We start from the raw sequence: 15,393 nt of genomic DNA, 5'->3' as shown, positions 1-15,393 counted from the left end.
AATTAAAATAAACACCTTTCTTTAATCAACTCTACAACACTTTATTCTCCTCTAATATGGTGTTACTTTTTAATTGTTAACTAGATTATTTTTGAATTCCCGAATCTTCTAGCCCAGTTTTACATACACTGTTTCGATTTCACCATATGTGTATTTCAATTCCAAACTTTTCGTATTTCCAAATTCCAAGATATTTAAGTTTCCATGTATCCAATTTGTAATTTTCAGATTTCCAAATTATGAAATTATTTTTGTTACGGATAGAACTAACCAAACGAGGCATTTTAGAGCAAAAATGAGAATTTAAAAGTACAGAAGATTTAACGAATTTAGCGGGGTTTTCGGGGGCGACTGGTCAAAAGCAGCAGGCATGGCGAGTTTCCATGCCTCGAAGGCCTACGTGCACGGGGAAACCTGTGGCCGTATTCGTCGAACACCATGAGTGTCTCGGCATGAAAAACACCATCGTAGCACCGGGGGTAACCAATCCGCCCGGGAGTGGTGGTGCTCACCAAAACACCGAGGGCCACTCTGCTCGGGAGAGGTGAGCACCCGGGCGTGGGCGAGCTTGCTTGCCCCGCGCTCCGGCTAGCTGTCTGCGGGCTCGGTCGCACTCGAAGACGATAAATAATTAATTTTTCTAAGAAATGTACACGTGCGTGGTGCACGTGGCAAATGGCACGTGGCACATGCTCTGAAATTCCAAGTAAAACGCCAATTAATAAGTATTTGATCCACTGCGAAATGCCGGCGAGCCCTGGCTCGGCCGCAAAGGGCGGGCAGCATCGCGAGGTTCGGCGGTCCGGTCGTAGAGGGATGACCGCGAAGCCAAGGTCGACGGTGGGCACGTAGCAGATTTCGAAGAAATCGGGTGGTTGCTAGGAGACGTCGTAGGGGAGTGAAACATATAAAATAAGCGAGGGCACCGGGGCCCGCTTCTTCACTTTATATTTGTCACTACGGGATTTACTTCGTGTTTGTCATTACCTCGTTGTGGACTTTACATTTTGACATTGTACAAAGACTTTCATAGCTTGATCAACTATTTCGTTACTTAATTGTAATACGGATACTTGATTTAATATTGTAAATCGTCAAATTGCTTTGTCTATCACTCGCTATTGGACTTAATTATAATACGTTTGTTATACAATAATCGAAATAAATTTGTGCGTTTTCACCGTCATAAAAATTGAGTTTGTTCTGATACAATTTTTATAAATTACCAAATTCGAAAGTTTTCATTTTTGACTAGACAGGTTTCTACATCTCCACATTTACAAGCCTTTAAATTCTCCAATTGTTACTCTTTCACATTTCTTACAATCGAAAATTTTCAAATTCCCTAACCCCTAAATTTTTTAAATTTCCAAATTCCTACTTTCCTAACTATTCAAATTTCTAAAAGGTATAGCCGGATAAAGGGGTTAAAAGTGCTTTTAGATCAAATTAATCAATGAACATATCAGCTAATAAATTTTTCAGAGGAAATCATTTTTGCCAAATATATATCAAGTCGCTACCCCTACATCTGAAAAAATTGCAGATTAATAATCATGACAAGACACGTCTACTGTAAACATGTAAACGTAGTCACTTAATAACTTCTATTTAAAAAAATATTTTCTAAATTTTCAGAATTTTTTAAAAATTCATTTTGCGTATAAAAATTCTGGAAGAATTTACAAACACGTACGCCATAGAGTAGAATGTTCCTAATTTTTGTCAACAAAAGATATAAAACTGAAACTATAAATTGCATTTCGCTCTGTAACTACACTTCCCGTAGGGGTGGCGGCTTGATATTTGGCAAAAATTCCCTCTGATCGTTCTATAAGCTGATATGTTCATTGATTAATTTGGTTTAAAGACACTTGGGACCCCCTTATACGGTTATACCCTTTGTATACTACCAAATCTTATAGCATCCAAGTTTATAAATTCGAAAATTTTGAAAGTCCTATGTTCTTAGATTTTTGAATATCTAAATTACCAAATTTGTTCACTTCCTTACACAAAATTTTAGATGCTTACAATTGTATTTGTAAATTACTAAATGCATAGATCTTCATATTCTCAGACTTTCATAGATTTTCATACCTGGATTTAGATATCACTAGACCCTTAAATCCCTACATTTCTACATCCCTAGACGTCGTAACCTCAGATTCGCGAAAACCTAAATCCAAAAATCACCATATTAAATATTCGCCAAATCCAGAAATCACTGAACCAAAATCTTTTCTAGTCGGAGATTCTCTACATCCCATAATCCCTACAAATATACGTTTCTCAATTCTCAAATTCCTATATCTGAAATTTTTCGATTCTTAAAGCTCTAGAAATCTAAATTCGCCGAAAGCCAAGTCTGTAGATCCTCAAATTTCTGGACCCCTAAATATCTAAATACCAAAGTCATTACATTCACAAATCCTGAGATTCTAAAACCCATAAACACTACTGTTTCTAGTTTCCAAAATCTCTTACTGTGTTAAATTTGTAACTCGTCTCTAAACACTCAAATCTTCAATAATTTTTAGAAATTGAATCGAATGTGAGGTTCCTTCCCCCCGATTCCCATATTTGCACCAGGAAAGTTAAATTTAATATTATATAAGGATTCTGATGTTACTTATTCTTTAATAATAATTTTCGATTAGTATTAAGTAATTTAAATTTTATCAACAGTAGGTTTCACTTTTTTAAAACGTATTTACTTTAAAAGTAAAATTTGATATAATAGGTATCTTAATAATAAGAATTGAAATAAAATATCTATTTTCATTTCTACTTCCAACTTTCATTTAAATAATATCTTCCTCGTCTACTTTTATCCAAGGGAATTCTCAAATATTTCACAACTTTGGGTTTCTAAAAATCTTCATTCGGATCTATTATAAAGAATGCTTTTATTTAAGAAATGGAAAAGACACTGAAGAATTCTTACATTTCAGTATCCAAAATGTTTGCAATATTGTTCTACTGACAGTATTTCTTTTAAAATAAGAAAGATATCTTGACTACGATCTTGTGTAACCAAGCGTATGACGAATCGCGTCACTGGTGATTGGCCGTCATCCTTTTTCAGCGTTCATAAAAGCGCTTGAGGATCGACTTTCTCGTGGTCGTAACCAGGAAGGGATATCATCGAGATTGCATCGACATCTTGAGATATTTCCGTGCCCCTAACGCGTATAACGACACCGAGCACGAACGTGAAAAAGAAGAGGTTTCACGTGAACGTACTTGAAGAATGTACGACTAACTGAAGCTATGAACGAGCCAGTGGTTTCTCTAACAAGGGTTTTCAACGACCGCGTAAAGAATGTTTTTCAACGAATCTGGATTCCTGTTAACTGTGAACGATGCTGTGTTCCACCACAATTATTCAGGTTTTTAAAGTTGAATTCTCGAATGAAAGCGGATTACAATTATTGCGGTCGTTTCGTCGCCAATTATAACGTATTTCTAATTCGATTGTTTATAGTTACAATAAAGTACATATTATCCCTTGCAGTCCCACTTACAACATATTGACCATATAATATATCATGTTGCAATATGGTAATGTACTTATTATCGTAGAATAAAATAACAGTATTGTGTGTTTTCTCATACTGCTTAATAGGGTAATGTGGACAGTGGTTGATATAATAGCTTAAGAACGAGTATTACATAATTTTTGTATGTAAAATGTTCATGTCTAAAATTAAAAAGTAAAAACGATTGCAATTACAAAGAAAGTGAATTGAAAGAATAAAACAAATAATGTTAAATAACTCCACACATAACAAATTTTTTAAATCATTAATTATTAATACAGTTAAAAAAAAAATATAATGATTAAACGAGTTTTGTACAGTAATTGACAGACTCTGTAATAGTTATTAAGCAATATCTGAGATCGCAGATTGATCATTTGAAGCATAAAAAAATATTTATAACTGGAAATGAATGAAAAATTGTATCTACAAGTAATAGGGCAAGAAGCTTAATACTATAAATGTATATTAAATAAACTTTTCTAAAATGTTAATGAATATCGACACTTATAATTATCTAATAAAATTAATAAGTCATTTTAATCTTTTCGGAGATCTAATGGTGTGTCACATTTATTTTTATTTTCATTTGTTTCTATTTCTGTTTTAAATATTGTACGAGCTCGAACTCATTTCAAACTAATACCAATACATTTATTAATATGTTATACTTTATTATTCATAGATAACACACTACGTAATTACAGTAACAATTTCAGTTACAGTAACAGTAACAGTTACTATCGTGTCTTTCTTATCAATTTACTACGTAGATAAATTTTTGTAATAGCTTTTAATTCCCTGATATATAATATATCATATAAACATTTTTGAATGAAGGAACTTCTTGCAAAATTTTAGCCATATTTGGTACATAGGTTACGAGTTTAAGAAGCTGTTGCACTCCTTATTATGTAAAATATGCAAATGTTATTGGTTATAGCATTACAAATTTCAAGTCAAGTTATATCGATATTGTGAAATTGAAATTTATGTGATACTTTCAATTTACTTATTATTGAAAATGGATTCAAAGTGCGCGCAAATTATGTACTCCCGCCGGGGCCTCTTTCGGCCAGTGCGTTCTTTTTGTTCTTTCTACTTCCGTTCTCTCTTCGCGTGCGATACACGTTGCAATATGCACGTGCACAATTCATCCGTGTTAATCAGTTCGATATTACATTAAACTTATATTAATAGACCTCGTGTGCTGTTTATTTAACGCCCACAAAATAACTCAACACTTATACTTTTAAAAAAAGAAAATTACATCAAAATTTAATTATACTTGAAACGATAATATTTGGGCTATCGAAATAGTATACATATTTTATTACATATATTTTATTACACAAATGCTTTTACTTTCTTGAAAAAAGAGTTAATATCTACATATGCATATTATTTTTAACCGACTTCGAAAAAGGAGGAGGTTACTCAATTCGATCAGTATATTTTTTTTTTTTTTTTTTTTCTATGTGTACCCGCCGATTACGCCTAGCTGGATGTACCGATCGGAACGAAACCTTTTGCATCTGGTAGGTTCTGACTCCCCATTGGTACCATTATCAAAAAATTTTTCATTTTTTAATTGCAAAGTGTTGTTATTGCAAAAAAACCGGCAACTTTTGAAATAAACTTTTCTCGATTTTAGTGCGCTTTTAATATCTTATCACGGACATGATTCTGAACAATTTTGTTCATATAAAAGTTTCGCGGAAAGCTTTAGTTTTCGAGATATTAGCGAAAAATTGTTGAAAAGTTTTGAAATCAACCTTGGACGATTTTAATGTCCTTTTAATATGTTATCAGGGGCACGATTCTGAACAACTTTTTCCTTATCCGCAATTAAGGGGAAGCTTTAGTATTCGAGTTATTAGCAAAAAACTATTGTTACTAATACAGTATTCACTCCGTAAATGTTACTTTTGCCGGTCTCGATTGTAACATTTACAGTAGAGGTCCTACATTCTTTGTAGTGTGCCGAACGTAGAAAGAGACAGCCACACAAAAGACAAAGAGGGATAGAGTTTCGAGCGTTCAGCAAACATGAAAGACTCGTGCGTGTTCTGTCTTTTAAATTTAAAAATTAAAATTCTTTATTTTTGGTTTTTCGTCAATGGAACTTTTACCATCGTATTTGTCTCGTTTTTCTGATTAAAATGACACCAAACACGATATGATTACGATCGTAATTACTTATGTAACAAGCCATAAAAGTTTGGGATGTAACATTTACGGTAGAGGTGCGAATTCCTTCTAAAGGCTTGCTATACAAGTAATTGTCTGAGCGTTAGCGAAGACTATAAGATGAAAAATGTAGGGAAATTACCCACGCTAGGGCCAAAACTACTGGACCAATCTCAACCAAATTTTGAACTTAGCATCCTCATGGCATGGGGCATTGCAGATGAAAATTTGGTTGAGATTGGCCCACTTTGACAAAATTAGTTCTTTTTTTGCATAATAGATGGTTAATAAAATGATGAAATTTTGCATTAAATTAAATTAATTAAATTGTATATTCAAATCGCATATAATAACAGATTTGGCATTTTTAATTTATAATTATTGAAATGAAAGTTGAAATTTTATAATAGAATCAAATTATGTAATATTTTCTAATATCTTGGTTAAGATTATATTTATTTTATATAAAACTTAAATAAATTAACCTATGGCTTATTGGTTAGAGCCATAGCTCACATGAGCATGAGTGACCCGAGTTCGGGAACAGCTGGTGGCAAAGATTTGATTTATAACTTTTGATCAAACAGAAGGTATTTTAGAATAAAATAAACAAACTAAATATTATCAAAGTTATAGAAGTTTTTAACAGCATAAAATGAAAAAAAAAGCTCGAGGCTAATGCTATTTATATCTTTCCAAATCATAGAATGAACGATTGATTTTTATTGGTGTAGCACAATCAATCTATATACGCACGCTCAGACTTCATTGTTATCAACAGTAGTCTAGTTATGATTTTAATTATACCGTGTTTGGTACCATCTTAATCAGAAAAACGAGACGAATACGATAATCAAAGTTTCATTGATGAAACCCCAAAAATAAAGAATTTTGATTTTTGAATTTAAAAGACAGAAGACGCACGAGTGTTTCATGTTTGCCGAACGCGTCAACCTTCTGCTTCTCTTTCTTTTCTATTCGCCGTCCTCTTTTATGTTAAAAACTTTAATCACTCGTTACACACACAATTGTTAACGTAATTATATCATGTTTGGTGTTATTTTAATCAGGAAATCTAGACAAATACAACAGTAAAAGTTTCATGAAAAAATAGTAAGAAATAAGAAAGTTACAATCTTTTCCTTTGCTTGCATTAGTATGCGTCTCACCGATATTCGATCCTCGTCGATTCGGCGACCGATCGTGTTTCATTTTTGACTGATTTCAAGGGGGATCCCCCCACTAGTGGGGATAGAATTTTAACATTTACGGTAGAGATCTTATTAACATTTACGGAGTGAATACTGTATATTGAATTCTACGTATGCCTTTTTTTTTTTTTTTTTTTTTTTTACGAGGGGAAATCTTCGAAAGACGCCCCCACTCCCCGGGGGAGGAGCGGGGGTAGTGTGGGATTCGTACCCACTAAAACCCCTCGGTGATGCCCACCCTCGGCGGCATGGCGGGCTATGGGATCGTGCCATATTCGTCGCCACGGCCCGCCAAAATGCCGCCATGCGACAAAAACCATCGCCCATCTCGTGGGGAGGAGAAGCCTCCCCACAGCAATAAGTCCCACCCCACCCTTATCGGAGCCGACGACGTCATCACGCCCGCCGTCGTCTCCACACACCTGGCCGCGTGCAATGGTGCCATGGGCCCCCGCCCATGACACCTGCGGCCATGGCGGCCTCGGTCAATCCCGGGAACTCCGACACCCCGGACCGAGACCGCCTACACTCGCACAAGGGGATGAGGACCGACGCCGGGGAGGGCGGCGCGATCCCCATCCCACCACTCCTCTCAACTTAAACTACACATACACACACACATACACGCACACACACGCACACATCCAGTTACCCACCATTCACGCCGTGCGGGCGACGCGGAGAAGCCGCGCCGCCCACTACCCTCAAGAGGGCGCCCGAGAAGCGGGTCGCCCTCGTCTCCCTCTCCTCAACACAATCACACCACGCCTCTCTCTTTCACGCTCCGCCTCCTCCTTCCGCGAGATCACTTTCTCGCAGAAGGAGGCGACGGCCTTCCATCCCTCATCACTTTTTAGCATGCGCTCAACCACTTCACTCAAACACTCGAGATCACATTCAAGCTCACACGCCAATTGGTGCCGCTGCCACGCAAATGCAGGGCACCCACTCAAAACAAGCTGGGCGTCATCGCGCCCAGCGCCACACTCGTAACAATCCGGTGATCGTTGCCTACCGATCCGGCACAGGTACTCCCCGAAGCAACCATGCCCGGTGAGCACCTGCGTGACCCGGAACGAAAGCCTCCCGTGGCCGCGGTCCATCCACTGCTCCAGTCGCGGATGGACCGCCCCGACAGCGCGCTTCCCCACGGCCCCGCTGGAGGACAACTCGTCCTTTCAGCGGGAGACAGCAGCGCGTCGGGCCTGGAGCCGCACCTCTTCGACGCTGGGTCCTGGCTGGGCACCCTCTACTATGCCCTCCTCTTGGAGGGTGCAGCGGTATCTGTATACCGCTGCCTCCACCTCGGCCTGATGTCGCCAGGGAATTACCCCAGCCAGAACCATAGCCGACTCGTAGGAGACCGTGCGGTACCCCATCACCACCCTGACCGCCAGCCGCCGTTCCACTTTTCGCAAAACACCTTGCGAGCGGCGCCTGGCAGCCAGGTCGGCAGCCCAAACAGGGGCGCCGTATAGGGCCATACTCCGCACGACCCCCATATAGAGCCGGCGCACCTTCTCACTAGGACCCCGCAGGTTGGGCAATAGGCGCGCCAACGCGCCCGCAACACGCTCCAACCTGGGGGCCAACGCGTCGAAGTGGGGCACGAAGCTCCAGTGGCTGTCCAGCCGGAGTCCGAGATATCTCATCTCGGAACCGATCTGGACATCGGCCCCGCCTACCCGGACCAACGCTCCGGGCGGAGGGCGGTCCCCACGCCTATGGCAGAAGGCCATGGCCTCTGTTTTGTGGGGAGCCACCTCCAGCCCGAGCGCCCGAATCTCGGCAACGACCACCGCTGCACCCAACTCGGCGAGACGGCTGGTCCTCGACCAATCTCGCCCCACTGCCAGGATATGCGTATCATCCGCGAAGCAAGTTAAATATAATCCCGGTGGCAGTGGGGCCCTCAGAGCGGGGTCGTACCCCACGATCCACAGGTGCGGTCCGAGTACCGCGCCCTGGGGCACGCCCCGCTCGACTTTCCAACTCCGCTCGGCGCCCGACCAATCTACGCACACGATCCACCTCTCACGGAGATAGTCCTCTATAATGAACCTTATCTCCGGGGGAACCTGGTGTCTCTCAAGTCCCGCTATTATCGCCCTGTGGGGCAGGGTGTTGAATGCGTTGACTATATCCAGTGATACAGCCACCGCCACCCCGCCCCTGGACGTGGCCGACTGGGCGATATCTCTCACTCGCTGAATCGCGTCGATTGTACTTCGCCCCTTCCTAAAGCCGTATTGCCAGTCGGCCACGTCCGGACCATCTCCGGAGAGGTGATCTGTCAATCTCTTAGCTATGACAGTTTCAAAGATCTTACCGACCACATTTAGCAAAATTATCGGCCGGTACGCCGAGGGCTCCTCCTCCGGTCTTCCGTCTTTCTTAAGGAGGACCAGCCGTCCCTTCTTCCATTCGTCCGGAAACTTCCCGTGCTTCAGACAAGCGCTGAAGAGGCCCCTGAGTCTTTCACCCAAAAATGGGAGTGCCAAGGCCCAAGCCCGGCCCGGGATGCCGTCAGGGCCTGGTGCGGTGTTGCGTGCACTGACCCTCTTGACGGCATAGACGAGCTCCTCGTCCGAGACCCCCATATCGTCGGTCCACTGAAGGCGGGCCGACGACCCGGAACGCGCCGGTGGATTTTCGTCACTCGGAAATAGAGTTTCCACGACGCGCTCCAGTAGCTGGGGGTCGAGGCTCTCCGTAACCGGTGGGGTGTATGGCCGCAACTTCCCCATAACTAATTTATAAGGCCGACCCCACCGGTCCCGCTCAAGAGAGCCGAGGAACTCGTCCCAGGCTCGATCCTTGGACTCCCTGATGGCTTTCTTGTAAGCCGCTACCCCCTCCCGGTAGCAGCCCCAAAGTTGCTGCTCCCTCGCGGGGTCGCGGTTGCGTCTCCGTCGGGCGCGCAAATACCGGCGACGCAATGGGAGACATGCACTGCGCAATTGCGCTATCTCCCCCGTCCACCAGTACGCCGCCCGACGCGGGCAAGGGGTGGCCCGGGGCATCGCTACGTCGCAGATATCCTGCATGGTGCCCCGGAACCACTGAGCCTCGCCCTCGACGTCCGCGACCTCCCCAGCCGGAGAAGCCGGCCAGCTAACCGCGAGGGCCGCAGCCACCATCATGTCACTATTTAGCCTCCTCAGCGCCCATCTTTTCGGCGGTGGGCGTCCACCCCGGCGACGCCGGGTTTCGGAGGAGAACTGGATGCGGATGTAAAGATGGTCACTTAATGTTTCAGTCTCCTCCTCCACCCGCCAGCTCGCAACCATGCGCGCGACCGCAGGGGAGCCCCAGGACAAGTCTACCACAGACTCACCCTGAGGCCGCACGCATGTGCTCGCCGAGCCCCTGTTGAGCAACAGGAGCCCTTGCGCCGCCGCCCAATCCAGGGTTACCCGGCCTCTCGCGTCAGTCCTCGGGGAACCCCACTCGTGAGCCTTCGCGTTGAAGTCCCCGAGGACCAGAACGCGTTGGGTGGGGCAACGCGACGCTAACTGCCCCACCCTATCCAACAACTCCTCGTACTCTGCGAGAGGCCAGCTGGGTGGTGCGTAGACGCCCACCACCGCTACGTCCCCCCAGCGCACCGCGACGGCTCCCCTACCCGCTGCAATCGCGGTACAGGGGGGGGGGGGGGAGCCGGATACCCCACGCGACACTATAGCCACTGTCGCGGCGCGGCCCTCCGCGTCCGCGAACCAGTTAGGCTGGTCCGGGACGCGGTAGGGTTCCGCAACTATCCCCAACGTACAGTTCCACTCGGCGAGGGTGTGCAGGAAGACGTCCTGGGCCCTCGCCGAGTGGTTCGCGTTGCTCTGTAAAATGGGGCTCAATGGCCCCATCACTGTTCACGGTCCTCAGCCACCTCCATGGCGCTTTTATCGGCTGAAGTAGCCCGCTGTGACGCGACGTCCCCAGTAGCGATATGCGCCCTTTCCCCCTCGACCGGTAGGCTACCCCTCCCCTTTTCCGTTTCAGGTACCGCGGGCAAGGTAGGTATTGAAGGTAAGTCACCCCCCCGTTTCCCCCCTTCAGGTGAGTTGTCCCCACCCTTTCCTCCAACAGGCGCTGCTGCTTTTTTCTCCTTTTCCTTTTCAGTTACCTGTGTTTTCCTCCTCCTCTGCGGCGGCGCACATCCGGCTGAACCCAGACGGTGGGCACTGGGTCGTCCGAGGTCGCTGCATAGGGGGCACTTAAGTTTGTTGGTGCAGTTCGCTGCCCTGTGCCCCCCTTCTCCGCAAGCGTAGCATCTTGTGGAACGATTGACTTCCTCGCTGCACTGCTGGGCCGTGTGCCCCCTCTGGAGGCAGCGGTAGCAGTGCATAGGCCTGGCCGGTAGTACGTCGACCCTGGCCGCTGTCCACCCTATTTTGACGCATCCCGCTGCCTCCGCTCTTCTGGCGGTGGTTAGGGGGCACCGGACCCAGATTGTCCCCATAGAGTTGCGGCCCCTCTTTATTTCTCCCACTTTGATGTCTTCGACGGAGCACTCTCCTAGCTCCGCCAGGACCTGGGCCACCTCCTCTTTTTCGATCGAATCATCCAGATTCAAAAGACGGATCTCGGTCGTCTTCACCGGATTGGCAATTTTGACTTCCGAGTCTCTAAACACCTCTCGTAATTGGCCAGCCAAATTGGCCGCCTTCGCCTTTCCCTCTTGCCCTGGGATACCCAGGACCAGGCCCCCGGTGGCCGCCTTTCTTATTTTCACTTCCGTTATTCCCAGCTCGGTTAACCGCTGGGGGGGAATCGCCTCTCTCGCTTTTTTGAGGACCTGGGAATATGTCGCCTCCCCCCCTGGTGGCACGGTCAGGGTCACCGCCGCTGTCCTTGGCGGGCGCGGAACCCTGACCTTTCTCTTCTCGGTCTGTTGTGCGACCCCTGACTTCATCGTTCTCGGGGCCACTGATGGCCTGCTCGATGTCTTCTTCGCCCCTTGGGCGGAGCCCACCGCGCGTTGCGCCTCCTTCTTCGCCGCCTGCTTGGCTTTGCGGCCCAGGACCGTGGTCCACAATTCTCCTCGCTGCTGTGGTGGCGCAGCGGACGAGGAGGGGGCCACTGGCAAAGCAACGATCGGTGCCGCTCTCCTCGCGGCTTCAAGACGTACACCGGCCGATCTTGGGGCCGCCCTGGGTTGGGGCTTAGGCTGGGCTTTGCGCGGTGCGCCGCTGCTGCCCGCCCTTTCCTTCTTCCTGCCCCTCAGCTCCGCAGACAAATCCTCAACTTTCCGAATTAACTGCGCCACCACCATCTCCAATCCTGCGTCGGGGGGTTGTACTCTGCCCCCCTGCGTTCCATTCTCCAGTGTCGCTGTTTCCTGGGGTCTGCTCTCCTGCTGCTGTTGCAGCTCCTCCCCCCCCCATAGTTACTTCGGGGGCCTCTTCCACTACCTCAACTGGGGACACCAACTCCGGCTGAGGGCTGCTGGTGTGGGCCACCAGCCTCCTCTTCACTCCTTCCCTTTCTGACTCGGAGGACGTGGACAGCACCCTCCTGCGGGTTCTCCTTACGCCCGTTTCCCTCGGTGCTGATGGCGTCGGTGCCGCCACCATCGTCGCGCCCTTGAGGCGTTCCACCTCCCGTCGAAGGGCCGCCGGGTCCTCGGCCATCCTTCTCCTGTCATCCTCTGCGGCCTTAAGGAGGCCCCTTAGTTGCTCCTTTTCCTCATCCCCCGACGAGGAGCGCGGCATCGGTACAGGTGTCTGGGTCGGCTCTTGTCTGGGCCTCACCGCCCCGTCATTCTCAGCAGCTTGTCTCTTCTCCAACTCTGTTGTCAGCCCCTCAATATAGTTTGATGAGAGGCGGAGTTGGCGAACGTTCGTTCCTTTTAAATTCGACGAGCTCGCCGCCACCCTCCGGATGAGGTTTGTGTACCTCAGGAGTTCCGCTTGGATGTCCCTCGTCGGGAGGTTCCTCGCCTCTCCTAGGACCTCTTCTACCCCCGGGATAGGTTTGCTAGCCCTACATGGTGTGGGCACCGGCCCCTCCGGGTCCAATGCGCCGAGCTCTTTGTCGAGCTCTAGCTCACGCATCTTCGCTTGGTTGAGCCTTTCCTTGGCTTCCGCCAGTCTTACGTAGTCCCCTGTGGTTGGGGGGCGGCCCCTTCGCTCTACGGCTGGTCCCCGACTCGTCCTCGCGAACTCCATAGACATTATCGACGAGTCCGAGTCGTAACCATCGGAGTCGTTATTTGCGGCACCTTTCCTCGTCCGTTTCTTCAGCGGGGCGATCTCCTCTCCTTTGCCCAGTACCGGGCTGTTCCGCGCCGCGCGTTCGATCTCCTGCGCCCTCCTCCTCGCCCTCGTTGCCCGGGTGGAGGTGTTCCCCGATGATCCGGAGTCCGATAGTTGGGCGGTCCGCTCCTTCTTTATCTCGCTCGCTGCGGCGGTCGTAGTACCGCGAGATCTCACTTCCTGGGGCCGGTCTTCTGCCCCCAACACTTTGACGTGCTGCTTTAGAACCTCAGTGCACCTCACCACCGGTATACGTAGTGTGGGGCACTCTTCCCTCCTCGAACTCATCTCCTCCTCTCCAGGTTGGCCGCTTTTAAAGATGGCGACCACATCTTGTTTGTTTTTAATATTTGAGTCAGTTTCCATATCTGTTCCCACGAGTGTGGTCGGTGGAGAGGTCCCCCCGGGCAGAGCCGCCTTACCCGGGGAAGCCGTTGAATACTCGGGGGGGCCGGCAGGTACCCCCGAGGGAACCGTTCGAGACCGCCCTGTTTTACGCCTGGGCGGCCACGCAATTCTCGGCACGGTTGCCTGTACACCTTAATTTCAGGCGTCCTCACTCGCCCCCGCCGCCCCCGTTTTCACCCCTCAGCTTGAGCCTTGCCGGCTTGGGAGGCCCTACCAGGGTCCGGAGACCCCGCCGGCATCGCCTCGCGCTTCATCGGGCCTACTTGAAGGCATTGGGAGCACCCCTTTTATGCGGACTCATACCGCAAGGCAGGGGATACCGTGGCCGTATTCCGCCCCGCGAACCACACAGCGGATTTTTTATAGAGGTTTACTCCTCGCGAGCCAGCCGGTTAAGGCAAGCTCCCCGTTCCTGCAAAACATAACCACAGGCTTACGGTGTGAGCATAGGCCCCCCACTGGGGACCCGCCGTTCTCCCGTTAGCATAGAGGCCCTCGGCTTTGGGTGGCCAATCACCGAAATGATCGACCACCGAAGGCGCAGTTCCTCTATCCCAGCGAACACCACGTGGAGGTGGGAGATCCGACTTGTGCCACCCCGGCACCAGTTCGTCCGCCAATTCTACGTATGCCTCCGTGCCTCTGGTGGTGTATGAGTCAACATGCAATCGCCGATTTTATTTACCAATTTTACAACAATTAATAAAAAAAAAATTGAAAAACGAATATCCATGTTGTCTTTTACTTAATTATGTTCATGGCATTTACGCGGACAAAAAAAAGCCCGGAAGAACTGTCTCACAGTATCCTATAAAATTCTCCCCATTCCACTAAAAAGCGTGAAATAAAATAATTTTAAGAAAAAAAATACACCGACTTCGAAATGCACTAAAAAGTATAAAATAATTTCTATTTCATTCAATCATACAATCACGTCACAGATATGAATGAAACCTATTTACTCGTTAAGTAGTGTATTAAATACATTTCAACCTTTTCGGAGGCGGCGCAAAATTAAAAATACCTCAGTAAACGTTGCTGCCAATAACCAGTTGATTGTGGTATGGCGTATTGGAAATTAATAAATCCTGAGAAAGAATACGAACCATTATAGATATATCTGGTAATATACGTAAATGTAACGACTGCATCTTCATTTCGCAACGTTTCTGATATAAATGAAATTGAATCGACTTCGTTCGCATGTGGAAACCATGGATCTAATTGTAAGAACCTATAAACGGAGCCCACGACGCGGGAATTACCAAAGCGGCAGATCGGCTCTATCTTTATAGAATATGCGACGATCGAGTCTTTCCGTCGCATACTCTATGAATCTAGATAGACCATAGTTCCATTCTATACGCAGTAACACCTACTTCGCGGCGTGCTGTCGAGTTATATATATAGAAAAAAAATAGTTATACAAGCTTTGCCTATGTTCGGCTGTCCAAAGGTTGACATGTTCAAGAAAATCTTTGAATTTTGCGCCGCCTCCGAAAAGGTTGAAATGTATTTAATACACTACCTAACGAGTAAATAGGTTTCATTCATATCTGTGACGTAATTGTATGATTGAATGAAATAGAAATTATTTTATACTTTTTAGTGCATTTCGAAGTCGGTATATTTTTTTTCTTAAAATTATTTTATACATGTATGCAGATAACATTTTCTCTTGATTTCTTGTATAGATGAAGTAACAGAAATTGGTACATACTTAACCATTTTTTCTAAAGTAATGTATTGTTGTGTTTTGTTTCATTCGTTATTTAAGTTTCAGTGTTA

General features: G+C 46.6%; 1 protein-coding gene across 1 annotated transcript; it reads right to left on the bottom strand.

The window, feature by feature from the left end:
- Positions 1–10,090: 10,090 nt before the first annotated feature.
- On the bottom strand, positions 10,091–10,806 carry LOC143265173 (uncharacterized). The gene is made up of 2 exons (XM_076535654.1): positions 10,281–10,806; positions 10,091–10,164 (listed from the first exon to the last, which is right to left on the bottom strand). Exons 1-2 carry the CDS (start codon positions 10,804–10,806, stop codon positions 10,091–10,093), a joined length of 600 nt encoding a protein of 199 aa, XP_076391769.1.
- Positions 10,807–15,393: the final 4,587 nt, after the last annotated feature.

Source organism: Megachile rotundata, chromosome 9 (assembly GCF_050947335.1).
Source record: "Megachile rotundata isolate GNS110a chromosome 9, iyMegRotu1, whole genome shotgun sequence".
Taxonomy (NCBI): domain Eukaryota; kingdom Metazoa; phylum Arthropoda; class Insecta; order Hymenoptera; family Megachilidae; genus Megachile; species Megachile rotundata.
Note: the sequence above shows the minus strand (reverse complement) of the source record. Positions and strands in the feature narration are given on the sequence as shown.